Source organism: Nyctibius grandis, chromosome Z (assembly GCF_013368605.1).
Source record: "Nyctibius grandis isolate bNycGra1 chromosome Z, bNycGra1.pri, whole genome shotgun sequence".
In the NCBI taxonomy this organism is placed as follows: domain Eukaryota; kingdom Metazoa; phylum Chordata; class Aves; order Nyctibiiformes; family Nyctibiidae; genus Nyctibius; species Nyctibius grandis.
In genome coordinates this window covers 74,184,031-74,210,470 of record NC_090695.1, presented here as the reverse complement: position 1 = coordinate 74,210,470, position 26,440 = coordinate 74,184,031, and the positions used below count along the sequence as shown (strand labels likewise).

The following is a 26,440-nucleotide window of genomic DNA, read 5'->3' as shown; positions in this document are numbered from 1 at the left end:
AGGGAGCTGGAATTGTTTAATCTCTAGAAGAGAAGGCTTAGTGGGTATCTTATCAAAGTAAATACTTGATGGGCAGGAGTAAAGAAAATGGAGCTGGTCTCTTCTCAGTGATGCCGAAGGGCAGGACAAGAGACAATGCCCACAAATTGGAGAAGAGGAAATTCCATTTAAATGTAAGAAGAAACTCTTTTTACTCTAAGAGTGGCCAAACATCAAAACATTGCCCAGACAGGTGGTGGGATCTCCATCCTTCAAGATACTCAAAACGTGCCTAAACAAGACACTGACAACCTGCTCTAGGTGGCCATGCTTTGAGTAGAGGGGCTGGACTAGATGACCTTCAGAAGTCCATTCCAACATGAGCTCTACTCTGCTTCTATGAGATTTTCATTATTCCGTTACCCTGAGATTATCCTTGTGCAGTTCCATTATTCTGCATCATCTTTTAAGCCTGAGGGCATCTTGGCTTCAGTCATTGATCTGATATTGTCAGTTACGCAATTTAAAATTTTTGGCATTGTCTCAGTTTAGCCCGCATCTGGGGCTAAACAATAACCAGCCATTCTATCACCCAATGCCTCTCCCCAGCCAAGAAAGGGAATTGGGAAAAGGAAAGGAGACCCGTGGGTTGAAATGGAAACAGATTTAATAAAATAAGAAACCCAGTATCAATACTAATGCTAATATAGAATACACAGAGTTATACTCAGCCCATGCAGTGGTCACAAGCTGTGTCCTCCCAGCAGTGAGTGCCAGATGTCGAACAGTGAGCACCACAGCTCCAGTGACAGCACGATGGTCGCAACGAAGAGGAGGGCAGGCCTTGGGAGCAGAACGATGGGCGAGACCCTGCAGGGATGGCGACCATTGAGAAGAAGAGCTGTCCCCAGCAAAGTTCCCAGTTTATAGTGAGCGTGATGTGTGTGGTATGGAACATTGCCATTGGCCAGCCTGGGTCCGCTGCCCTGGCTTTCTCTCCTCCAAGCTTAAGCACCTGGCTAACTTGAAACTGCCAATGGCCTTGATCACCATGGGAACCCACATACCATGGCTGGCCACGAATGAAAACAAAGTGTCTTATCAACTTTGTTCCCACCATATCGGGTGCTGCAGTCTTCTCAAAAGTGCAGCTTTTCTGAACAGAAAATTGATTCTATGATTCTGTCCCAGTGAAACCAGGACAGGCATCTTGCAACGCAGGAAGAGTTAATGAAAAATGGAAGAAACATAAATCCTGAAGGAAGGTATCCAGCTGATTTTGTCATTCTTAATAGCAGAAATCACTTCGGAGCAAACAGTTTAAACAATCTTTCATGAACTGTGAGAGGAAGGAAGGTATACTCTTCAGGGCCTCAGGAGTTTTTGTTTATTTCCTTTATCTTTAGCTATGTTCTCAGACTGACTCCCTAACTTTCAGGAATTTCATCGAGACTACTAGACATTACATGAAACAGTGAGAACAACTCTTTATGCCTTCCTTGAATCTGCTAATACATTTGCTTGTAGCTCACTATAGCTGCAGTGGTAGAGAAGTTTTTATGGTTTCAGCCCATTGATCCCCTAACGAGATTAAAGCAACGAATCAAGAATGTCAGGAATGCATAATTTCTTCGTTCTTGCATGGTTGAGAAGCTCCACACTGCCTAAGACTCTGAAGCCACTCTCCATTCTTGAAGAATCCAACAATTCATTACTAAAAGAAAATGGTCTTACCATCATTATCCAGTACCATCAAGTCCTGGTATCTATATATATGTTTTCTTTATGTGCATTCACAAATCACATACCATCTTCTTTGTTTCAAACTGCCTGTTATTCCAGGAATTCACTGACTAAGAGCAACTGAGAGGGAGTAGTATACTTCTGCCAGTGCTGGGGACTATGCAGCTAGACAGGGGGGGAGTGTTGGAAAGTACTATGTGAGTACTATAAGGGCAAAGAATTCTTCATCTTCTGCATTCCGTTGTGTGAATGTTTATATAGCTAATCAAACTCCAAAAAGATTAGATACAAGTAGGTAACTCCCTTTTTTTCAGAGTCTGTGAAGTTTTTGTGTTAAAGGATCATTCAGTGAGGCTGAAGGAATACCAGAGTTTGAAATGGGTGCTTAAAATAAACATCAACTAGTAAAAGTTACAAAAATGTTCTATTTTTACAGGACAGAAAAGTTAATTCAAGGTGTAGAAGAAGATATTGAACATGAAAAGGTTGTAGCAGATGACATAATAAAAGACATGTCACAGGAAAATCAAGCTAAATATATGGAGATGAAGGCTGCAAATGAAAAACTCTCCCAGGTTGGTTTGTTTCATTGTACTTACCTAAAGTGTTTCTCAATCTGTCTTCATTGGTTCCAGACACAATGTAAATACTAAAGAGCTTGAGAACGGAGTAATACAATAAAAAAGCTTGCTGGTACCTAGATGAATTGTAGAAGTGCCTGAAAAGTAGATAGAGCAATTGACTAAAACCAAATACTTTGTCTTTTTTTATTTTTTATTTTAAGAACAAATGATGTTAATAATTTTCCTTTTAAATTTGGGGACTGACATGCAGAGTTTAAAAGCCACTGTAGTGCTTAGATGTTTCATCATGTGTAAAAAGGCAGCAAAAGTGATAAACAACCTCAGCAGTTTTTTTAGTTCACTTGAGTAGAAAGTTTTCTTCCTGTGTACAAAACTGAATCTGACTGGGGTTTTTTGTTGTTCTAGTTGTTGGTCTGAATGTATCAGAAAAATGAACTGGGCTTTGTAAAATCTTTGTGACTTCACTAATCCTAATGTTAACAAAAACAAGATTTCTAGGTTCTCTGGGATCATCTAGCTTCAGTCATGAAGTCTTAGAAAGTTTCTCTATATAGTGTGTACAGAGAGGTGGGCATCTTTTGAGGCCAGTGCTTCCCAGCTCTCTTAGGATGAGCTGAATCTCTAGTCAGGGCCTACCTATCTCTTTTTGGACTCTGGACTATGAAAAAACTGTGGTGGCTAGTTCAGATTTTAAAATCTGACTTTAAACTTCTAAAGTAGAAATTATAAATTCCACACTCAGTAATGATTTTAAAAAAAATAATGGGAAAAGGGCAAACAATTTTTTGGTTATAGCCCAACTGCAAATAACAGTGATAAAGGTTTATTGGAAAAGTTGGATGCTGAAAGTAAGTGGATATTGTATCTGAGTTACTTGGAGAAGCTGGACGCAGTCTTGTGTTTTGAATTTTTAAGAGCAGCAATGAGGTGTTTTACAGCATTTTATAATACTAAGTTGCAGAACAAAAAAGTAATCTCATCAAGTCTTAATTTTTGTCTGAATTTTGCATTTTTTTCCTCTTCAGGAATTGGTTGTTCAACAGCAGGAATTGGATGCACTAAATGTGAAGGAGGAGGCTCTAAGAGCTGTATGTATGATAACAAGTGATCTCTGTACCATTCTTCGCTGAACTCTAATACAATAGAAAAATGCCTATAATCCTGCTCCTTAAATTTTCAGATACTGTAGGATCATGCCTTAGAATGGGAAGGAGGCAAAGCTGCCTGTTTTCCACCAATAATTTCTAATCAGTTGGGGTAAAAATCATTTTTGCTAGAAGCCAAGTACAAAATTTTGATAGCAATAGTGAGGTTTCCTAGCTTTAGTTACTCATGCGGTTTCAGATGTTTTCTGTGACATTTGATTGATTTGGAATTACTCTCTTGAAGATAAACATGAAATTGTCATTCACATCCTTCTTAAGGATTTGTGAGACTTAATTTTTCAATATGTTTTCAACTTCCAGGATGTGCGAGAATGATTTTCTTGTTCCACATTCCATTTCAAAAGCAACTGGCATTAGAAGCACAAAGCGGTACCTGCTAAGATATTTTTTATGCCACGTACATACATAAACACACACTTCTAATACACTGTCATATTGCTAGATTGACAAGAATTTTCTCATATTGGGTCTTTCATGGATAAAAGGATCTATGAGCTGAAACATACAGTCATGTATATATTCAGAAAGCATAATTTTCAAATACTACTAGACATTTTTCCAGCCCTTTTGAATACTGTATATGGTTTGTGATCCCCTAGAAATGATGAAGCAGTGAATCTACTCAATTAGCCTGAGGATGAACTCATAAAGCAAGAAATAGCTGACTGGGATATTCCACTCCAGAAAATGAAATATTGAGGATATGTGTTATAAAGTTTATTGTTTATACTGTCTCTGTACTGTTTGTAACAAATAAGCTTCACTTCCCACGTATACATGAATGTTGCTTAAATAAAGTGTGATTTCTGCAATGCTCTCTTGCCATCGGAAAATAGCTAGTAGGTGTTTGCTTTTCCCAACAGGAAATAGCACACTCCCACGTGAAACAGGAGGCTGTGCAGCTGTATGAAAAGCTCCATGAGCTCGAGGAACGTCGAGATCAAATGATTGCTGAGGATAAGAACATGGAATCTCCACAGGAGGAAAGAGAAAGATTACTAAAGCAGGCAAGAACATAAAATGTTATCACGTAAAATATTCTTCAAGTCAGTATTTTAAGGGATGGTAATACTTGAAAATACTTGGGTTTGAATCTTGCCTTTATTTGTTCTTTAAGCAGCACAAATCATCTGAAATTAAGAACAGTTAATGAATTGGCTGGATGGGATGTTTCAGGTTCAGCCAAAGCAAAACTGTCACAGTCAACTTTTTAGCTGGTTGACTTGTTCCAGTTCATCAGTCATGTTGGTATGGGAAAGCTGATCCTGTTGAACAGTTCTAGAACATAACTCTAGACAGTATCCTTGGGGGATGCTGAGCAGACATACTAATCCAGAAATAATTTAGTTTACAGTATTTATGCTGTGTTATGTAACTATCCATGTGTAATGTATAAATTATTGGACTGGATGACACCGATAAGTGTGTCTGGTTTTTAAGTGTGTATTGAGAAAAGAGGTGAACGTTTGGAAGACATAATATTTAAATCGTATCACTTTCTTCAATGAAGAGCCGTTGTTGGACAATGTGACAGCAAGTTTGTCATTTCATATGCTGAATTTCTATTCCCTGTATAGTGAATTAAGAAATCTTTTTTGATTTTCCTTTTGTCATTTGTAGATTTTATTTCATATGTTAAAGTTGTTACACTTTTTTGTAGGTTAAGGACGATAGTCAAGAAATAGCAAGCATGGAAAGACAGTGAGTATTCCCATTATACTGTTGCTACAAATTACGTTTAGACCCTAAAGACAGATAGTTCAATTCCGTCATATATTTCTATGGACTTTTAGAACATCACCACATTTTTGAGCCTCTGCTAGTGTTAACCTTCCACAGAGAACAGAATACATCCTCTCTTTCACCTGAACAACTTTTATAGTGCTAGGACTTTAGATCTGCATAATAAGATACTTCCTATCCTTATCAACATGCCTTGTGACTACAAATTGGTAATAGCACTGACATAAACTCCTTTAAGGCTGAAGAAGATATTGATCCCTAAGAGCTACTCACCTGGGACATCTGTGCAGTTGGGCCTGCATTACGCTGCAGTCACATTTTGGAGAGTTTGTTATGTGTTCTTAACACCTAAGAGTTACAGAGCTGCTTACAGAAAGTTCAGTTCTAAAGAGTAACAGGGCATTGCTTCTTGATTCTTGGGTTTTGAACCTTTCTGAAGATTTGCCAGAAACTCTGGTAAATGTAATAAGTAATAATAAGTAATAATGTATTGGGGGGGAGATAAAACAGTACAATATTTTTGTGATTTTGAGCCTTTTGATGTCTATTTATAGAAGAATTGAGATAATTCCTGAAATCTCCTAGAAACAATTTTAAATTCTTTTAAGCAGTATTGCCAACTGTAATCATTGGTTAATGTTTAATGCATTGGCATCTTTGATTAGATAAGGAGTTGATTAACATAATTTTTTGGAAGAAGCAATAACAGAATTATATTTCAGAATTTACATAGGAATGTTTTTAAGGAGATTTCCTTTCTCACTTCCATTGATTATGTAATATTGTGTTTACTTGGCAATTTCTTAATGGATTTTAGTGAACACGTAGGTAATTTTTAAGGAATACAGTTCCTTGTTGCAGTTAACAAATAATGTTGTACCTCTGCAAAGCTGTATAGCAACCAGCAGAGGGACCAGTTGAGTAAGTTGAGAACTACTGATGATTCAACAAAAAAATATTATTACTAAAAAAGAGCAGCAGTACTTATATTTAATGATGTAGGGACTAAAGTGACAGGTGCTTTACATATACCTTTTATAATAACAGCAATCCTCATGATACTTTTTTGGTTTTGATAAACTTAGGTTTGCTATTTTTATTCTTGATTTTTCTCTCCATTTTTGTCTAAAAAAATAGGTATTTTACAACACATTTTTAACCTTGGATTTCATTATTTGTCAGGCTGACAGAAGTAAAAGAAAAAACAAACCATTTTAAAAAGGTCATTCAGCGACTCGATATGGATCTGGAGAATCATCAAGGTAATATGAATAGAGTTGTAGCAGACTATGCAGAGCTGCATCTGTTTGTATTAATATATGTATTGTTATGGACATTATGGACATTAGTTGCTTGAAACTTTTAGGCTTATGCAAATGTCCATTATTAAACATCAGAAAGTTTTGTGTCTAAGGGTGCAGGCTTCTCTTTTCACATGTCAGAAGTGGGGAGTACCTACCCTCAGTGGTGTGTTCATCAAGTTCATATTGAGCAGTAAAACTACCATATAAAATACTAGTACAGCTGTCTGGTTTTCTGTCCCAATTTTATTTTTAGGACTGCTTGAGGAATAGAAGTTTCTCTTGCTGGTAGCATTGCAGAACCAGCTCAGCTTTAGAAAAGCTTTTATTTATTTTACCTTTTATGTGATCTGATACACTGTCAGTGTGTGCGGAATTGAGAATGTTTAGTAATGATGTGTAAAGCTGACAGAATTCAGTAGTATTTTTATCTGTCTTTGAAACTTCTTGAATTGATCTTTGCAAGAAGAGTTTGGGAGCTGCCTAGAAATGGCATTAGCTTAGAAACTTACCTCCAGCAAACACCTGCTGTAGTACATTAGGCTGGGTTAGGTTGGGGTTTGTCTTAGCACTGGAAGTTATGGTTCTGGAGGAGGTAACCTAGTTTGGGTGTAGGCACTCAACAGCTGTGGAAGATTCTCCTTAAAATGGAAATTTATCCCATGGAAAACCTTCTTCTAATTATAAGGAATCTTGTTTCGATAGGAGTTAAATGAATGTGCGCTGGAAAACTTTGTAACAAGTTATTTGAATTCTATAGGACTGATGAATTAATGTGTTTGTGTACTTTTTACTTTATACCTTTTCTCAGGCAATCAGTGTAAAATTTAGCTGTAAATTTCTTCAAGGTGAACAAATATTTCTAAAATCTACCCTAAATAAATATTTGATACATCTGGTTTTGAACTTCTGCATTAGAAAACTATTTCATATTTCTCCAGGTATTTCATTATTTTTGTGCAAATAATTTGAGACTGTTTTCTTAGCTTTCTTGTTTCGAGATAATGTCGTTGCCAACTTCACTATTCTGCTTTAATTTTTTCTTTTTGTTTGGCTTGCAACTCTTTTTTTCTGTCTTTGGAGAAATGCAGAAGGTAAGAAGTGAGTTGCTTTTCACACTTTATAGTTAGGTTTACACACACAGTCATTCATTGCTGGACTGTATGTCTTTCACTGTTTTAGAAAAAGACCTCTGTTGAAGAAGAGGGTCTAAAGCATATGTAGGAGAAGGCACATGCTTTCTACCAGGAACAGTCAGGATATTCAGAATAAAGTTACCTTGTGGCATAATATAGAGGGAATTATACCTCTTGGTATAACATAGAGGGAATAAAAAAAGATATTCATAAGCAGTAGCTTTAAGACACAGCAATCTAAATTCCCAACACCCTCTTCTCTAGTGAATGGAGAGAGAATCCCAGACGGCCATTCATACTTCTGCTCTAAGTCAGCATCCTGGTGTGCTTTTGAGATTCCTGTCCTTCCTCCCTCCCTCCCCAGTCAGCTTACTTCTAACTCGGTATTTAGACTGTTTATTACAAAGCATTCCAAAAAATTCAGGTTCTAAAGGTTTTTAGTTAAATCTAAGGTAAAAGAGACAGTAAAAAAAAATACAACTAAGAATTTTTTGAATGTTTCAGGATAAATATTTCAGTACTAGGAATGTTTTTGAGCAGGAAAAATAAACAGACCATAAATAGAAATAACTTATTTATTTCAGTTTTCACTTAAGAAAATCTAAGTAAGTAAAAAATTCACCCATTTATTATATGTTCCATATATTAGCAGTTACCTTTAAGTGATTAGTCAAAATCAACATTAAATAATAAGAGAATAGACTTAACACTTCCTAAATTGCGTGAGAGGCTAAGATATTGGTGTAATAATGCCATATTTTAAAGAAAACTCCTCTATAAAAACATTTTAAAGGTTGTGGTCTTTATTTAAAATATTTTCTTTTCTTTAAACACTTGGCAAATCACATAGCTCTCTGTTTCATGGCTCACTGTAACTAGACTCTTTAAGAATAGAACAGACTGAGTTATTAAATATTGGAGACTTGCCTTGCAAAATGAAAGAGAGAGTCCAGCAAGGAACAAAGCCACAGCTGCAAGGAAGCTGAAGCAGAATCACAGTCCCTTAGGGCCCCATGGGTGTTCTTATTGTTTGTATATACTAGATAAAAAGGAAAGCATGGGGGTGTATAAGTAAAAAGACCTGGAGAAATTTGCTTGCTCAGTTATATCTGTATCTACTTCATTCTTTTTCTTTGTATTCTTTAAAGTTACAAGATTATGCTGAAAATTAATCAGTGACCAAGACTCAAACAATTAAAAATTTAGATGTTTGAAACTTAAAATTATTCTTGGGAGCTGCATTGTATCATCTTCTTGAAACTTGTGACAAATATATCAGGTCTTCCACTTCACTAGCACATTTTAATTAAGAGCTATTTATAGTCAGTAGCTGAATTTAAAGATGGAGTGAATTATGCATTGTATGTTACTCATTACTCCTAATACCACTGTAAAGAATGTGTGTGGAAATATTCTTTTAAATGTAATTGTAGAAAGCTTTCTGTGCGTTTTATTTTCCTATACCATTGCCTGTACAGTTTTCCTGTTTATTTCCCTGAGATTGTCACACTGTTGCTTACGAGTTGCATATGCTTATGAAAGTCCATTCTAATACATGAAAGTGCCATTGAAGTGGCCCATATGTTAAACAGAGCTGCATAAAATTTTAACTAACCACAGTGCCCAAATACACGAAAGCATTTTTTCTCTATTACTGAAATTCACCTGACTTCAGAAAAATCCTATGAACTTCCTTTGTTCAAACCAAGTATTTATCCCACTCTTATTTATCAGAAATTCTAACCTCTAAAAGGTTCTAAAAGTTGCATTGAGGCTGATTTATTAAGCTAATTATCTTTTTCTTAAAATATAAAAATGTGTATGAAACAGTCAGTTGAAGTGACTACATTAAATGACATAGGATGAGTCCTATAGTTTCTAGGCATGTAGGATTTTTATTTTTAAAACTGACATTTAGCCTACCTAAAGGAGGCCAGGACTGAGGCAATATAAGGTTTAATCAATGTTACATCTCTTGCAGGAGAGGAAAATTGGAAATACAAGGAGCTGAAGAAGAGGGAAGAAAGCATGGACAGTAAGTTGTCTAATATATATTAATTAAGCCTAATTCCACTAAAATACGGGGTTTCAGTTAATTTAGAGCTGAAAACAACGGATGTCCTGATCTTTGCATAGTGTTTCTGTGATCTACCTCAGGACAAGATAACTGGTATCTTAGGACTTATAGGACCTTCACAAATATTTGGAGCATCTTTCAAGGCTTTTCATCAAACATTAAAGATCTTAGGAACATAGCTTTATTTTATGGAAGCATGGCTGAAATTAATTTAAAAATTAATTTAAATAGAAGTTGTATAAAACCAGCTGGTCAGGCCTGATTAAAAGCAGAACTTCAAAATGGCCAAGTGTAGACATCACGTAATTCTTCAAAATTAAGGTTTCTCATATCTATTTATTCAAGATGAATGCTACTAAAGCTTTCTTCCATATTAAAAGGTTCTAATGTTGTAGAGACCTCAGCAGCAGCTAACCGAGGATGAAAACAGAACTGTTTTTAAAATATACCATATTGCTAGTATACTGTAGTAGGCAGTTTACAGAAAAAGTTGGTCTGTTACTCAACAAAAAGGGAAAATTATCAATAAATATGCCACGAAGACCAAAGTATATAATACCTTTTTGTAACAGTGATCTCTAAAAATGTTCAGTATAACTTATGGCTAGCATGATACTGAAAGAAAGGTCTCAGCTGACAATAACGGAAGATGGATAAGAGTGTACTTAGAGAGTTTCTGCATTTTCAAATTACCTGATTTCCTGAGAAGCAGAAGGGCAAAAGCTCGCTTGATCTTGATTTTCAGTATGAATACAGACCATGAAAGCAGGGCCTCGTGATCCTTCTGACTTTCTCGTTTTTTTTCTGCTTCTGCCCTTCATCAGAGGATACTGGTGCAGTTCCAGAGCTGTTTGAGATTAACTGAGAGATTTGGGGGAACATGCAGGAACCTTAAAGATGGGAAAAGAGCAAATATGGTACCTGTCTTGAAGAAGAGGAGCCAATGAAGTATAGGCCAGTCAGCTTAGTATCAATTTCCAGAAGACTGTGGAAAAAATAAGCAAGCAAACCATTTGTAAACGTTACAGAAACGGGAACATGAATAACACTAGATTTGTCAAGAACAAACAACTAATATCCTTCTTTGACAGAAAAATATTGCAGAATAAGAGAGGAGCAGCAGATGATGTGTACTTTGACTTCAGTACATCTACTGCTGTCTCATGGTGTTCTTAGAGGAAAGCTAGGGAAATATTCTCCATTATTAACCTAGACCCTGCATTTGATTAAAAAATTGTTCATTATGAAGGATCCACTGCCAGGATGGAAAGATGTATTAAGTAGAGTTTTGCAGTGTGTTGGATGTTCAGGTTAGTCAATATTTTTATCAGTTGGATGACAAGAGAGAGAGTAAATACATAGTTTCACAGAAAATGCTACCTCAGAAAAGCTGAAATCATGTTGGATGACAGGGTTGGAGTTTAAAATACTTAAGGCAGACTAGAAATGAAGTACAAAAAGTTCAAAAAGGATTAAGTGTAAGTTTGAACACTTGGGCAGAGTAATCAAAAGCAAAAATACAGAATAGGGAGCAGTTCATTGGGCCAGCTCTGTAGTATGGCTCCAAGTTATAGCAAAAGACAAAGTGATCATGGCTCAGCAGTATCACACTAACGTGGAGGAGAAAATACCACAGCAGTAGGTATACGTAGGAGTGTAATTTGTCAGACACATGAAGTAATCTTGTTCTCTGTGCATTGAGGAAGGTTTCAGCTGGAGTATTGTCTCTAGTTCTGCACATAAAGAAAGAGGTTGGCAGTCCTGAAGAGAGACTAAGAGACGCGAAAGCATGACCTGCAAGGAAATATTAAAGAACGATTCTTTTATTTTAGAGAATTTGTGACAGTTTCAAATGTGTAAAAAAGCGGTTTTAAATAGTAAGTGAATAATCTTATCTCTGCATATACATGGAGTATAGAAAAGGAGTAATACACAAATAATTGCAGAAAGATTTCTGGTTGGATATTAGAAAAAACTTTCTAACAATAAAACTCACCAAGCATTGGAATAGATTGTTCAGGAGGATTGTAGAGTATCTGTCATGAGCTGTCTGTAAGAAGAGTATAGACAAACATCTGAATTACTGACATACAGATGGTTTTGTCCTGGAGCAAGTGAATTAATTAGATGACCTCTTGCAGTCTCTTCCATTCAATTTTTTATGAATCTGTGAAACACATAGTGCTCAAATGAAACAAAGTCAGTCAGACAGATGTGATGAAAGGGAACGTTGCTTGCAGAAAGACAATGAGATGAGATGTAAATATGGACCTTATTTAATGTTTCTAAATAAATTCAAAGAAGGTTTGAAAAAAAACACCTGAAAAGGTCCAGAATGCCAAAGGAGAAGAACACTAGTCAAATCATATAGGTATAATTCTTGAGTCCTAATTCCACTGTTTTGGGCTCAGTTTTATAAAATCATATATTTGTGGATGTAAAGTGCTTTAGTTTTGTTCTCATTTCATATATTTGAATGTGTAAGTGCTTTTCTTTCATGAAGGTGCTTTTATTTCACTCCTCTGCCAAAACATATATGCTTTGGAAGATCAATATCCTCATTGCCTACAGCTTCCTTGGAAGCAAATAAATAGATTTATCAAGATACTGCAATCAACTTATTTAAGACTTCTTGCTAAGATGCTTCAAAGGCCCTGTCATCATCTATTATGCTGAAAAGAAGTGGCTCAGACCCCCACAAGAGACAGATGTTAATGAAGCCTTTGCTCAGTACTAGAGCACTAAACAGTTAAATGTGATTGAAAGTTTTGTGTTAGGTTATCTGAATGATTCTCTTTGTAAAAATTGCCCACCTTTTAAACAAAATTACCCATTTTTTAAACAAAAAAGGAAAGAACAATTCAAATGTTTTAAACAGAAAACATTAAGCTCACTTAATGCTCACTTACTTTCCTTACTGTCTTTCCCTTGTTTCTGTTGTGCTCAGATATTTTCTTAGCATAGAAGATTCCTGTCTGTATTCCATGGCAACAGATGGTATGAAATATCCAGTAAGTGCTCTTTGAGGAAGGAGCTCTTTTTGGAGCTGTTGTTGTTGCTTCTCTTCTTAAAGTATAATTGTGCGATCTTTAAGACAAAAAATAAGGCAAGTTCATTCTGAAGGAAAAGAACATTGCAGATAGAAAATAAAACTTCCCTTTCTAAGGATAGCTTCATTTGCAGCCTGGGTGCTGGAGAAAAACAGAGCTGGCAATGGTCTTATTCAGCACTTGGGACTTGACTAGCTTTTTTTCAGTTGCAGGCTGTTTAAGCTTTGGTTTTAACTATGTTTCTGGTTACTAATCCACAGCAGTGTTGGCAAGAGGTAAACCTTCTTACATTCTTGCCAAGTACTGTTCTCTACAGTTACTAGTTGTTGTCAGGTGGACTGAAAATTTATTTCAACTTTTCAAGCCAACCGAATCTGCATCATAACTAGTAAAATTAAAATTTTTAATAAATTTTTAGCGATCAGTTGTGCATGTTACAAAAGTGTTATCTAATGCCGTTCATTGACCTCTAAGAATTCAAAATGTCTTTCATCCTGAAATCTCTGCCTTAGAGAAAGTCTTTGTAGTATCCTAGTATTGTCCCCTGGCTCCTATAATGCACATTTTCCCCTCTAAAAGTTTTAGAAGCTGTACTCTATGAAGCGTCTCTCTTAACTCTTTCATGGACAGAATTGCAGTTAATGTCAGATATTACAATAGTTTTCATATCCATAAATGTTTTTTTAGTAAAGAATTTAAAAACTAGGTATTTTTTTAAAATCCTGCATGCTTTGGGATCCACAATTCTCTAGTCAGTCCTCATCCCTTCGGGATTTGTCAGTATTTCCATTAAGTAACTCCTCCTGTCTTCTTTCTCTCTTCCCAAATAATCCATCTTGAATTTACTATTATCTAATCCTTCTTGCTCAAACAAGCACTTCTCCCTTTTTTCATCCAGCTAGAAAGTTTGCAAACATGTTTCGTGAGTGCCCCTGTGTATATAAGCATGTTTCAGGACGAGACCCAGCAGGAGAGGGATGACCATAACTTATAGCTCTGGGTGGCATCTTGATGGACCTCTGACTTTCATGTGATGTGTCCAGCACATTTTTTTCAATATATCTGTCACCAGGAATACAATTTCATATGCCCAGGGCACAAACACGGAGTGTGTACCACCAAGCACAAGAAGAAGGGCTTCTTCAAGTACATCAGCACCAAAAGGAAGACTAAGAAAAATGTGGGCCCGCTGATGAATGAGGAGGGTGCCCTGGTGATGGAGGATACAGAGAAGGCAGAGTTATTGAGTGCCTTCTTTGCCTCAGTCGTTACTGCTAAGGCTGGCCCTCAGGAATCCCAGACTCTGGAGGTATGAGAGAAAGTCTGGAGAAAGGAAGACTTTCCGTTGGTTGAGGAGGATCAAGTTAAGGGATCATTTATACAAACTGGACACCCACAGATCTATGGGCCCCAATGGGATGCATCCACGAGTGCCAAGGGAGCTGGCAGATGTTAGTGCCAAGCCACTCTGCATCATCTTTGGAAGGTCATGGAGAGCAGGAGAGGTGCCTGAGGACCAGAGGAAAGCCAGTGTCACTCTAGTCTTCAAAAAAAGGCAAGAAGGAGGACCCAGGAAACTACATGCTGGTCAGCCTCACCTTCATCCCTGGAAAGGTGATGGAACAGCTCATTCTGGATGCCGTCTCTAATCATGTGGAGGAAAAGAACATTATCAGGAGTAGTCAACATGGATTCACCAAGGGGAAATCATGCTTGACTAATCTGATGGCCTTCTATGAGGACATGACCAGCTGGGTAGATGAAGGGAGAGCAGTGGATGTTGTCTACCTGGACTTCAGCAAGGCTCTTGACACTGTCTCCCACAACATCCTCATAGGAAAGCTCAGGAAGTGTGGGCTAGATGAGTGGACAGTGAGGTGGATTGAGAACTGGCTGAATGGCAGAGCTCAGAGGGTTGTGATCAGCAGTGCTGAGTTTAGTTGGAGGCCTGTAGCTAGTGGTGTTCCCCAGGGGTCAGTACTGGATCCAGTCCTGTTTAACTTACTCATCAATGATCTGGACAAAGGGACAGAGTGTACCCTCAGCAAGTTTGCTGATGACACTAAACTGGGAGGAGTGGCTGATACACCAGGAGGCTGTGCTGGCATTCAGCAAGACCTGGACAAGCTAGAGAGCTGGGCAAAGAGGAACCTAATGAAGTTCAACAAAGGCAATTGTATTGTCCTGCACCTAACAAGGAATAACCCCATGCACCAGTACAGGCTGGGGATTGACCTGCTGGAAAGCAGCTCTGCAGAGAGGGACCTGAGAGTTCTGGTGGACAACAAGTTCACCATGAGCCAGCAATGCGCCCTTGTGGCCAAGAATAACTGTGTGCAGCTTTGGGCCCCCCAGTTGAAGAAAGATAAGGAACTGCTGGAGAGAGTCCAGCGGAGGGCTACAAAGATGATCAGAGGACTGGAGCATCTCTCTTACGAGGAGAGGGTGACAGAGCACTGGAACAGGCTGCCCAAGGAGGTTGTGGAGTCTCCTTCTCTGGAGATATTCAAAACCCACCTGGACACGACCTTGTGCAACATGCTGTAGGTGAACCTGCTTTGGGAGGGGGTTGGACTAGATGATCTCCAGAGGTCCTTTCCAACCCTAACCATTCTGTGATTCTGTGATTAGAACTGTCATGTCAGATTCAGTTGGTCACTTACTAGAATGAACATAAATTAGAGATGTAGCAAAGGGACCTTATACAGAAGGAATGAGATGATACCAGGTGAATATTGGTCTCAGGTTGTTAGCAGCCTCTGGCATTTAGACCATGGCCAATAGAGACAGTGAAGTCGCCTGTTTCCTTTATTTAGTAGCCCACTTTGATAGCTTTCAGAAAAATGAAGACCAACAGCTGCTGGGACAAGCATTCAGAAAGGTGTCGGAATTTATGGTGATAAAACTCCTTTCCCATTGGGTGGTAGCCCTCACCTAAACAGTATCCAAGAAAGTGGTGACCTCATGTCATTAATCAGTTAAATATGTGTCTCTGGAAAAATTGCCCTCTTTTTCATTCCAACCCATAACTTTTCAAGTTTCAAGGACTCCACCACCTCTCTTAAACTATTAATCTTAAAGTAAACTGTCTGAATTTGTACAGCTTATCAATTTAATATAAAGTTTTGACTTGTAACAACAAGGGTTTGTGCTGTACCCATGGAAATAGCAGCTGCCTTTATCATGTTTTTTGATTTCTAGATTTTCTTGAGACTTTTGAAGAGGTGAAGAATCAGGAATTGGAACGAAAAGCCCAAACAGAAGCCAACATTGTTGCGCTCCTGGAACACTCCAGCAGGGTAAGCATATTTCCCACCTGTGGCAAGCTCGGAATTTAGAAGCATAGAACAGGAGAATGAACGGATAAAGTGGAATGGGTTTTTTGATATATTATCCAGTCAGTATCTACATAATAATCTCTTAAGAGGATTAAACATTAAACCATGTGCAGCTGTAGTTTAAAAACAAAAAAAAACACAAAAAGAAAGATTTGTTTAATTTTTCTTTGTTTCTGGGGAAAGAGTTTTGAATATCAGGTAATACTTGTGACCAGAATAAGAAAGGTGTTTGCATAATTGCTGTAACTCATTGTCATTGCTATAATGAATATTATGCCATTCCTGATAAACATTTCAGAGTACTGCAAATAAAACCACTGTAATATTTTGTTTACCTGAAGTCTGCAAATCTCAGCTCATGGGTATTCTGTCACTACTGTTAAGTAACTGACAATATTCCAGTCGTCTCTCTGATCTACTAAAATTATGTCTGGAATACCCTGCTATGTAATATTTGATGTAAACACTTTAGAAATTGTTCCCATTTGCAGTCTGCCATTTTTTTGCACTTTCAAAACATTTTTTCTTTTAACATTTTTCATTCCCATTGAATTTTTTCTTATAGAAATCTTTCATCTGAGTAATACTTCGATTATATCATCATTTTAATTGTCTTCTAACTCTTTCAGTATGGTATACCATAAGGTATGTTTTAGGCGATGACAGTTACTTTAGAAGAGATAGATATGGCAACAGAGTTTATACTTGCTGCATTTTTGTTTCATTTTCACTGACCTGTCAGTACATCTTTTATCAAAAGTTGGCAGAATGGAAATCGTTCACATTTGAATCACTTCAGACTATTTCCACTATTTTCAGTCTTTGTAGTAGAAAAGCCAAATAATAGTCAATGTACTAGGCCAGGACAGTTTTTTTACTTGTCCAGTTACAATTTGTTGTTTCAAAGATACAGCATGTTCTCGTTATTGTTATTGGTAACACACAGAATGTGAATCGTATGAAACAAATTTCATCTGTTACTAATCAAGAGCTGAAGATTATGCAGGAAGACCTCACTTTCAAATCAAATGAAATGCAGAAATCACAGAGCACTGCTAAGAATCTGCTTACAGGTGAGATCAGCAACGAATTTTCAAATTCATTCCTTAAAAAATTTAAAATTACCTGTGTTGTTACATTAATAACAAGTACAAGATCAGTCATCTCCAAATATTAACATAAAAGTACAGTGGCAGGTTGACAAATTGAAACTCTTGTGGGTAACAAGTTATTTATATTCCTCAGGAGCATTTTACTTGCTGTTATCAGTTAATGATCAGCTTCCTTGCACAGATATACATCAAACAGCTCAAAGTTCTTTGAGCTAGAAGTTTGACTTTACTAATATTCACCTTGATATAAACGTTTTTCACAATCTTAAAATAGTGTTTAATAAATTGAAGTAGAAACTTCCACAGTTATCTAACCATGTATTATTTGTAAATGTAGTTCTTAGTATCACTTACTTATGGTTTGTGCTTTTCTAAAGGGGTATGTACCACGGGAGAATAACTGGCAATAACAGTGAATAGCTGCCAAATTCTCAGGCTTTCATTCTGCAAAGTGAATATTCATTTTGACTTAATTTTGGAAATACTCAAATACTTAAAATTAAGTGTAAGAATCTGCAGAATCTTGCCTGTAATTTCAAAAAGCAGACAGTATTTTTCTTTCATTTCCATAACAAGATCTATTCAGTTCTTTATTTGCACTGTTTATAGTGGAAATGTTCTCATAATTCTAAGCCTGTGCCAATATCATTATTGGTTCAGCAAAAGTTTCCTTGTTTGTTTGGCTGAAAGGAAGGGGCAGGAATTAAGAACCATAAATCATTTTGTTAGAAGGCTATTACGTGCTGTACTTGATAGTAATTTTCAAAATAGGAGCCTGTGTTGTAACTTCAAAGCAGTTATGTGCAAATAAGATGATGTTATGCACAGAACGTTGCAGAAATTCGTTGTTCTGTTGTGTGTTTGAACATTCAGTGTTCGTTTGTCTGCAAATAACTCATTTTGCAGTTCTAGTGTAGTTTAAAAAGCTGGGCCATACATTACAAGCTCCGAATTATTTTTTGTTCTTTCATGTAAGCATCAATTCTTATTACTTTACAATATAAGGATGTTCTGGAAGCACATAGCGCTATAGAGACATTATTGAAAGAGATATTTCTTTCTTCGCAAGGGTAGGGAAGGAAGTTACAGTACATAATTTTCAGCAGATCATTTAAATGATTCATAAGTAAACTTCTGAAAGCAAGGAGTCACAGATACTGTAATAAACAACTTAAGATTCTTTCAGAAATACAGTGAATGTTCAGTTTGCACAGTTGAAGTTCTTCCTAACCCTTGAATTATAGCACAGTCATCTCCAGGATGCTTTTGTTGTGATTAAAGTCTGGATTTCCATATTTTTTTGCCGTAACAAAGATATAAAAAGTCTACAAGCAGAACCCTTTAAAAAAAAAAAAAAAAGAGGAAAAAAAAAAAGGAAACCACGAAGAGTAAACAAAAGTGCTGATGGCATAGTTTCCCAAAAACATTTCCCTGGGTCACTGTAGTTTGGTCTGAGAGTTTGCTACTGTGTACACACTGCCTGCTAGACGCTGCAACTTCATGGCGTATCAGAAGGAACTGGGCTGCATCCTCTTCCTGTCTCTTCCCCTAGAGAAGTTTTGAGGGTTTTTTAGTTTTGATTTTTTTTCATTGAGGCTGTTGCTGGATAAGGATAAAATTCACCCCTCCAGTTTCTTCCCTTTTCTCCAGAAAGTGTGAATGGATAGGAATAGCCCATTGCTATCTCACCATAGTTTTTATCAGTATACAGATAGAATAGTCTAAAAATCCTTTCTGGCTTTTTGGCATTTATGTTGTTACTACTCTTTACATGTAAAATAAATCCCAATTAGTCAACTATGTGTTATTTTAAAATAACAGAATACAAATATTAGAACAACTGTATAAAAAGCAAAAATGCTGTGATTGGGCCTAAATAAATCCTTAAGAAAATCTTGTTTTCTGTTATTTCTCTCAAATTTGAATTTTTTTAATTTTATAACTATTTTTTACTGGTTTTAATGTTAAAGCCCTGATTTATTAAGGTCCTTAAACATTTGTCTGTAAGGTATCACCACTGCTTTGAGACTTGAAATTGACTCATGCTATAAACGACTTTAACAATAGAAATACCACACTGTGATATAGAAAATCACCACATTTTCACTACTTTTCACTTACAGAGTACAATACAGTAATTGTAATATAGGAGTCTGGCTTACGTGATGATTGTGAAGAACAAATTTTTTTCTTTCATTGACATTCTCGTGAATATCAAAATCAGATATGCAGGAGCTGTTTATATTGCTTAACTATAGCATAAACCTTTATATACTGGGCAATGTATTATGAAATAAAAACTGTTGTTAATTAGAGATTGTGTGTCTGGTGATCTAGAGAGTCAAAAACTGCAGATGGACCTACAGAAGATGGAACTCTTGGAGGGCAAGATGGTTGATGAACTGGCTTCTCTTAAAGACAAAATTGAACAGACAAAAACAGAGTTGGAGATCTATAATAATTTGCCAGCTCTGAAAGCATCAGGAGAAGAGAAGAAAAAGGTAATGAAAAGAATTATACAGAATTTTTGTGGTTTTGAGCACCTAGTGGAGGGGAATCCTGACTGATAGCTGAAAACTGGGCTTGCACACCAGTGCAGATTAATCCAAATGCTTCTCTGCTTATATATTTGAGCTATTAACTGAGTACACGTAGAAGGCTATCGGCTGGATACCTTTTGATAACTTCCTTCCACAAAATTTCCCATTTATTTTAGTGATTCATCTGAACTTTCTGCTGTAAGTTATGACTACCCCTAAGTTTGAATTTAGCAATCTAACCATAGAACCCAAACAAAAAAGAAAAATCTGTCCTGTGTGTATTTGCTCTAAGACAAACTCCATCTAGAGCACTTCCCATTTCACATGTGATATATTTCCTACAAATTCTTAACATCAGCGTTCCCACTTGTGCTGATACGGTATGGTCTAAGCCTACAACTTGGTCATAACTGTTGAATATTATCTCTAGGACAGAGCATACATTGCTAGAGAAAAGCCTTGTGAGTTGTTGAGTATATGATCTTGTTCTGAAAGGAAGAAAAAGTAGCATCTTGAAAGCTGGATTTAAATAATTTGTCTGTAGCTCACAGCAAATGAACTCATCCATTAATCAGTTTGTGTGTTTTTTTTCCAACTAGAGACTCCAGGATGACAAAGAAAAATTAACAAAACGTAGCCATGCTTTCAAGAAAATAATGGAACACTTGAATACAGAGTATGAGACACTAAAGAGAGAGCTGCAAGAGAATGAGACCCATTCTCAGGTATAGCTCAAGCTACATATTCTCTCTTCAGCTGTTTCTATCACAGCTTCAGTTTTCTCATACACATGAAGCATTGTATGGACGGAATCAGTTTATTTCTTCTCAGGGAGTTTTCAAAGTTATGTGTTGTAAATGCATAGACATTTTATCTATTTTCAAACAAAATTTAATAATGTGCCAATAAATTTCTCGTGAGCTTTGGATTCCAAAGCTACTAGGCGGAGGTCTTTCTGAGCTTAAAATTGTGCAAATCTTTAAGTGTTTGTACTAACCTTGGTCAGAACTCTCCCCCTTTTGCCCTTCCTTTGCTTGAGGAGTTTTGAGGACCAACTTAGAAATAAACTACAGGGGAAAAAAAGTCACTACTAATTAGATAAGATCCCTTTTGCTTTTGAAGTTATGGTGGTACGTTTTTTCTTGCAATCTGTACTATTAATTCCATTTCCCTTTTTCCAATCCTTGCAGACCACTGAAGTTTCAGGGTTTGTTCAGACTTCTTTAAGCCCAAGGAACTTTGGCATATGAGTATATTTACATTTACGTTTCAAAAGTGAATCAGGAAAGAAGATGTTTATAAACTCTTGAGGGGCTTTGATTCTTCCATTATAAACACCCATAAATTGCTGTCATTTTGGCAACAGAACTTTACTGGCATTTTGGTTTGAATGCAGAGAAGGAAAATGGATAACCTCAAAATAAGCTGAAAAATGGAAATTGATTATTTTCTCTGCATTTCACTGATTTTTATTGTTTCAGGTTGTTGAGGTCTTTTACTTTTTTCTAATTCAGTTAAAAGCTGGAGGTGATATTTGTACATGTTTAAGTTAACTTTCTTGTGGAGTGAACTTTATGGAGCAGATGAGAGGGCATAGCTCTCAATGAGAAGATACACGTATACACTCATAGCATATTGTCGTTGTGGGCTAACTCTAGGGTGATGATATAAATCCCAAAAGCTGCATGCCAAAGTCTGCAAGACTTCAGATATTGTATATTTTTAATGCCAAGATCAGATTCTTATTCCTAGCGATTGTGTAAATCAGAAATGGATACCCAGCCAGGGTTAAGATACTTGCATAATGATGCTAAAAAGTTTATATAAAGTAGTGGTTGTACGGCATTTCTTCAGTTCATTAAGCTGTGGCAGTTCTATTTCAATATGTGCAAAAAGGATTTATTTCTTTGCTTTTTATATCATGAGTGTAAAGGTCATGAGGGTGAATAAAAGTATATCTTAAAGTAGCTGATTAGTTGACATGCATCAGGCATTTTGAAGTACAAACAGCGTTTATATATCTTGAGGGTTAGGGCAATTTTGCAAGCAGTCGACTGTATGAGTTGTGGCATTCAAGGAGTTACTATAAAAATGCATTGAATATTTCCTTTGGTATATATCATACTGTATTTTAAACTTAGGCACCTTTACTGGCTGTGTTGTATGTAGCAACATCTACAAAAGGGGCAATAAAAATTATAATTGGTCAGAAATACCATATCTTGGAAATAAATGACTGCCATGTTTACTGTGAACCAGTACACTAGATAACTGAATCTTCACTGTAAGATTTATTTTGAGTAATATAGCAACTATTTTCATATCTTCTAGCTTAAGAATAAGCTTGTAAGTAAAATGTTGCAATATTTTCCTGATAGGAACCTTAGTTTCCACTGAAAGTTTAGTCTCAGAATGATTTTCACATTTTGCATTTAAAAATAACATCGGCATATCTTGAAATGCAGAACCTTGAACAGTAGCATCAGAAAAACAAATATTATAATATTGTATTGTAAGGAAGCAGCCATCGATATAATGTCCACATTAGTTTCCTGTTGATGCTGAAAGTATTGAAGAAGTGCCAGCACTTAACCCACACTGCTACAATCTTCTCGCTGCAGCTCTGTTCTTATCACAGCTTCTGGCATCAGACAGGAAATTGAACTATGGAAGTAAGGAAGTTTCTTCTGTATAGCTCAAAGTCCAAGACAGTGTCAGGAAATATTGTATCTTTGGTGATTTTAGATCTTACTGATTTTAAGAAGAGATCATTTAAATGATATGAAGTGTAATGAGAATTCGTGTCTGCCTGGAGTGTTCACCTTTTTACTTCTGACATGCTTACACATTTCCCTGCATGACAAGTCTTGAATTCTCATCTGATGTTTTCCATCTACCACTGCAGTTGCATGCAGTGCTTTTATATAAATAGATGTATGAAGTGCTAAATTTTATAGAGGTTAATCATTGGCAGCTTTAAAAATCATTTTGCCATTGTTTCTCATTTCTGTGGGTATTTTTGTGAAATAATTTTGATCTTATCAGGTGATACAGTACAAGGTATTGATACAACATTTTGGGGAGATTCTTTGTACAAAAGTATGTGTGTAATAATTATCATTTTCATTTTTGGCTCTTTTTGTGTTTTCAGCTTACTAATTTGGAGAGGAAGTGGCAGCACCATGAGCAAAATAACTTTATGATGAAAGAATGTATCCTTTTCTTTAAGAAATACAGTAAAATTCACACACTGTATTAATTGAGGAAGAAGTCTGTTTCCTCCAGCAGAGTAAGACAGAAAGGAATGGGGAGCAGGAGATGGGAGGAGGGGAAAGGCGATGCTTTGCAAATGTCTGGTTAGCTGATAGATATTATATATAGCAAAACTTGCGTGTGTTGTCCGCAACAATTTTACGGAGTCCTGAAGCATAAGATTGTCTCGCAGTCTGGAGTTTCTCCTGTTGGGTTCAGTTTTGTCATCAGGTTTCAAACAGAGATCATCTTCACATCTGAAATTATCCAGCAAGTGTAGCATTGTTTGAAAATCTGTATAGCATGGTGACTTTGCATGGTATTTTGCAGTTTTAAAACACCATAAATATTAATGATGAAAAAGTAAACAACAGATGTTATGCATTTAATGTATTTCTTATCAAATAAAAGAGGAATTGCATATTAGAGGGAAAAAAATCAGATAAATGTGGTAAGATATGACAAGGAGATGCTTTAGCTGCAAAATGGGCTGGGCTGGGGGAACTGCATTATAGCTCTCTCATTACGTGATGGTAATTAAAGAGTTACATTCCACTAATCATGTAAGACCTTCCAAAACATCAGCAAAATCTTATGTGCTGCCAGTGACTTTAATAAGGTATTTTTTGAAATTTGCAAAAGCACTGAAGTTTTTTTAATTAGAATTGATAGTTCTTCTTGTCTTGTACTATTCTCTATAGTTATTGTAGAGATCTGAGTAGGTCATAGTTGCACTTTTGTGTTCTAGGGACTTTGAATTCACTGCAATGAATTCACTTATTTAAAATGGCTTAGGAAACAAAAAATCTGAAATCTCAAAGATGCATAGAATTACTGTTGTATGATTATAGTACAAATGTAATTGGTAAAAGTAACAGCAAAGCTAGACCATATCATCCAGTGTTGTGTGTTGGACAATTGCTACATGTCTCAGAAAATGGCACAAGAGTATATTTCGGGCAATTCTGTAATAGCCTAGCCATCAGGGGAAAAAAATAATAATACAGGATCAGCATATAGCATATAGCGTCATCTTTTTCATATACTAAATACTCTATTTCTTGTATGTGGTAAGTGCCCTAATTCTTAGAAAAAATCTGAAAAAAGTCTTGGACAACGTCATGTAATTGGAGCCACCTCCTCTATGAAGAAGGCTCTACAGGAATATTTTATTAAGGCAAGAATCTTAGATCCTGTTTTTTTCTAGAAGAAAAAACTTTAAAATCGAGAGACAAAGTTGATCAGGATATTAAAAGCTCCTCCTGACTTGCTACAATGTATTACCTGTCCAAGTGCAGACCCTTAAACAGGGTTTTGTCTACTTGGGCTAGTGGAAAGAAAGGTCCTGCTTTCTTGGACTGGGACTTTTGTAACCAGAGTTCTAAAGTGCCAAACTGTATGGCTGTAAATAGCAGAGTGCTTTGAAATGGTTTTGCAAGGTAACAATGGGCAGAGCCTTCCATGAGGAACCTATTGCCTGTATATATGAAAACAAAACTGACTCAGGCGTGTAATCTCTTTTATTTACCATGCTTGGCACGAGATGGCAGTTAGTGAATTGGTGTAAATCTTTTAAACCCAATTTGAGTTTTTTCATTATTTGCAACCTTGACAGTTTTTACAGAAGGAAACTTGCTGTATTGTGGTTCCCTTATGATCTCTAATCGTGCTAATATTTATATTGGCAGTTTGTTTCCTTAATTCTTTTAATCAGTCATAGCAACAAAAAGTCGGGAGAGTGACTACCAGCCAATAATGAAGAACGTGAGAAAGCTGGTCACAGAATACAACAAAGCTCTCATAGAAGCTTTACAGAACACCAAGAACTGAACCCAGGCACTTCCTTCCTGCCCCAGTGGACCAACAATGAGAGATGTACACAGGCAGCATGGAAAGCTGGACTACTGAGCACATTTGCTCACCACTATGGCAACAGACATTCCTAAAAGTATTTTTCCAGGTTTTTAGAAGTCACAGGTTTTAATAGTATCCCTCCTTTTGCAACATCTAAAATTCTTAGAAATAAACTTCTGAATTTTAGAAACTTGTAGAAATAAAAAGAAAATACTGCACAATGGGTGTAAAATCATCAGAACATTTTCTGGGGCCTGTTGCTGGATTGCATCTCAAATTTGAAACTTCAGTCTGCTTTACGCAACAAATGTCTCATTGTCTTGTAGTCCTCTCCCTGTGAAACAGAATAGAAGTTTTCCCTGAATAAGGACTGCCTGACAGGCTCTCATATGCATTATCTTAAATGAAGTGTATAATAAGGTAAATGGTAATATCAGCATACCATCCCTATTTAAATAGCAATTTATAGCAAGTAAGGAAAACATCTAAGGGTGATAAGCATCCTTTTAAGTCAGAATTGCTTCATAGTATAAAGTCTTATAATAAAAGCAAATGTACTTTGGATCTGTCAGCAAATTTTTATTTCCCAATGGAGAACTGATTAACTTTCTTATTTTATATTTTTTAATGTAATTATAAGGAGAGAACTATGATAAAAAGTAGTGAAACATAGATAATACTGACCTTGCGCAGAGCATTTTACTTTTGTAGTATTCACCAATAAAGGAAATAACAAGGAAAATTATTTGTATTTTCTGCAATGTTTTTTTTTCCTCAGGTTTCAGGCTGCGGTGTCATATGCAACCTCTACTTTGACAAAAATACATAGAAAGAGACTCAACATAGAACAAAAACAGGACTGAAACAGAAATAACAATGTGCTTTATGATACAGAAATTTCAGAAAACGTTTACATAAAATTTCAGTGTATGGATTTCCCTCACATTCTACATGTAATGTAATTATAAACTATTGATAATTTGCCCCACCTGGTATGTTGTAAGCTAGTCCTGATCAAAGAGACAAAAGCACAGCTGACTGTAGATAGGAATCTTAGCCAGACAGTAATCTAGCATTTTACAAAAAATAAAAAACAGTGGGATCTGGATTTATAGTTCTGCTCCCTTAGAAAAGTTTTCTGAAAAAGAAGTAGACTATATACTTCACTTTATAGAACTGGAGTAAACAAAGAATGAGAAAATGCACTGAGTCTGTTAAAACAGAAGTTCTGCATTTTTGTCCCTGAATTTCTCCAAATCTGTGATTGTCATTTTGAGTATAAAGAGGTATGTAAAACGAAAATGCTGAAGGTTCTTGCAGAGAGTACTTGTGTTTCCAAATTCAGCACAGTAAATGCTGTTGCTCTGTATATTTATGTCTGTATAATATTTAGAGATAATGGAACAGGATTTCTATAAACCAAGGACTGTTATCTAGGGGAAATTCCCACTAATGTCTCTTCCTTCCTGTCAAAGTTTCAGCTATTCCAGAGAGAGACCATTATTTGCTGAGATAAAGTTGAAGTCTAATATTCTCACCAATCAAACCATCAGCCAGAGAGATCA

The 26,440-nt window shown here is 36.3% G+C and overlaps 1 protein-coding gene across 2 annotated transcripts in view; it reads left to right on the top strand.

Moving 5' to 3' along the window:
* IFT74 (intraflagellar transport 74) overlaps positions 1-25,560 on the top strand; it is a 40,245-nt gene extending 14,685 nt beyond the window's left edge. Inside the window, exons 9-20 of one of the 2 annotated variants that reach the window (XM_068422891.1) lie at positions 2,159-2,297; positions 3,332-3,394; positions 4,336-4,479; positions 5,133-5,173; positions 6,398-6,477; positions 9,634-9,687; positions 15,981-16,078; positions 17,064-17,190; positions 19,567-19,730; positions 20,369-20,494; positions 22,921-22,981; positions 24,736-25,560. In XM_068422891.1, coding sequence (XP_068278992.1) covers positions 2,159-2,297; positions 3,332-3,394; positions 4,336-4,479; positions 5,133-5,173; positions 6,398-6,477; positions 9,634-9,687; positions 15,981-16,078; positions 17,064-17,190; positions 19,567-19,730; positions 20,369-20,494; positions 22,921-22,981; positions 24,736-24,851 — 1,213 coding nt within the window. In that variant the 3' untranslated portion in view covers positions 24,852-25,560. Of the gene's footprint in view, positions 1-2,158; positions 2,298-3,331; positions 3,395-4,335; positions 4,480-5,132; positions 5,174-6,397; positions 6,478-9,633; positions 9,688-15,980; positions 16,079-17,063; positions 17,191-19,566; positions 19,731-20,368; positions 20,495-22,920; positions 22,982-24,735 lie in introns of those variants that run through there. The other variant, XM_068422892.1, reaches the window with a different exon arrangement.
* The last annotated feature ends 880 nt before the right edge of the window (positions 25,561-26,440 follow it).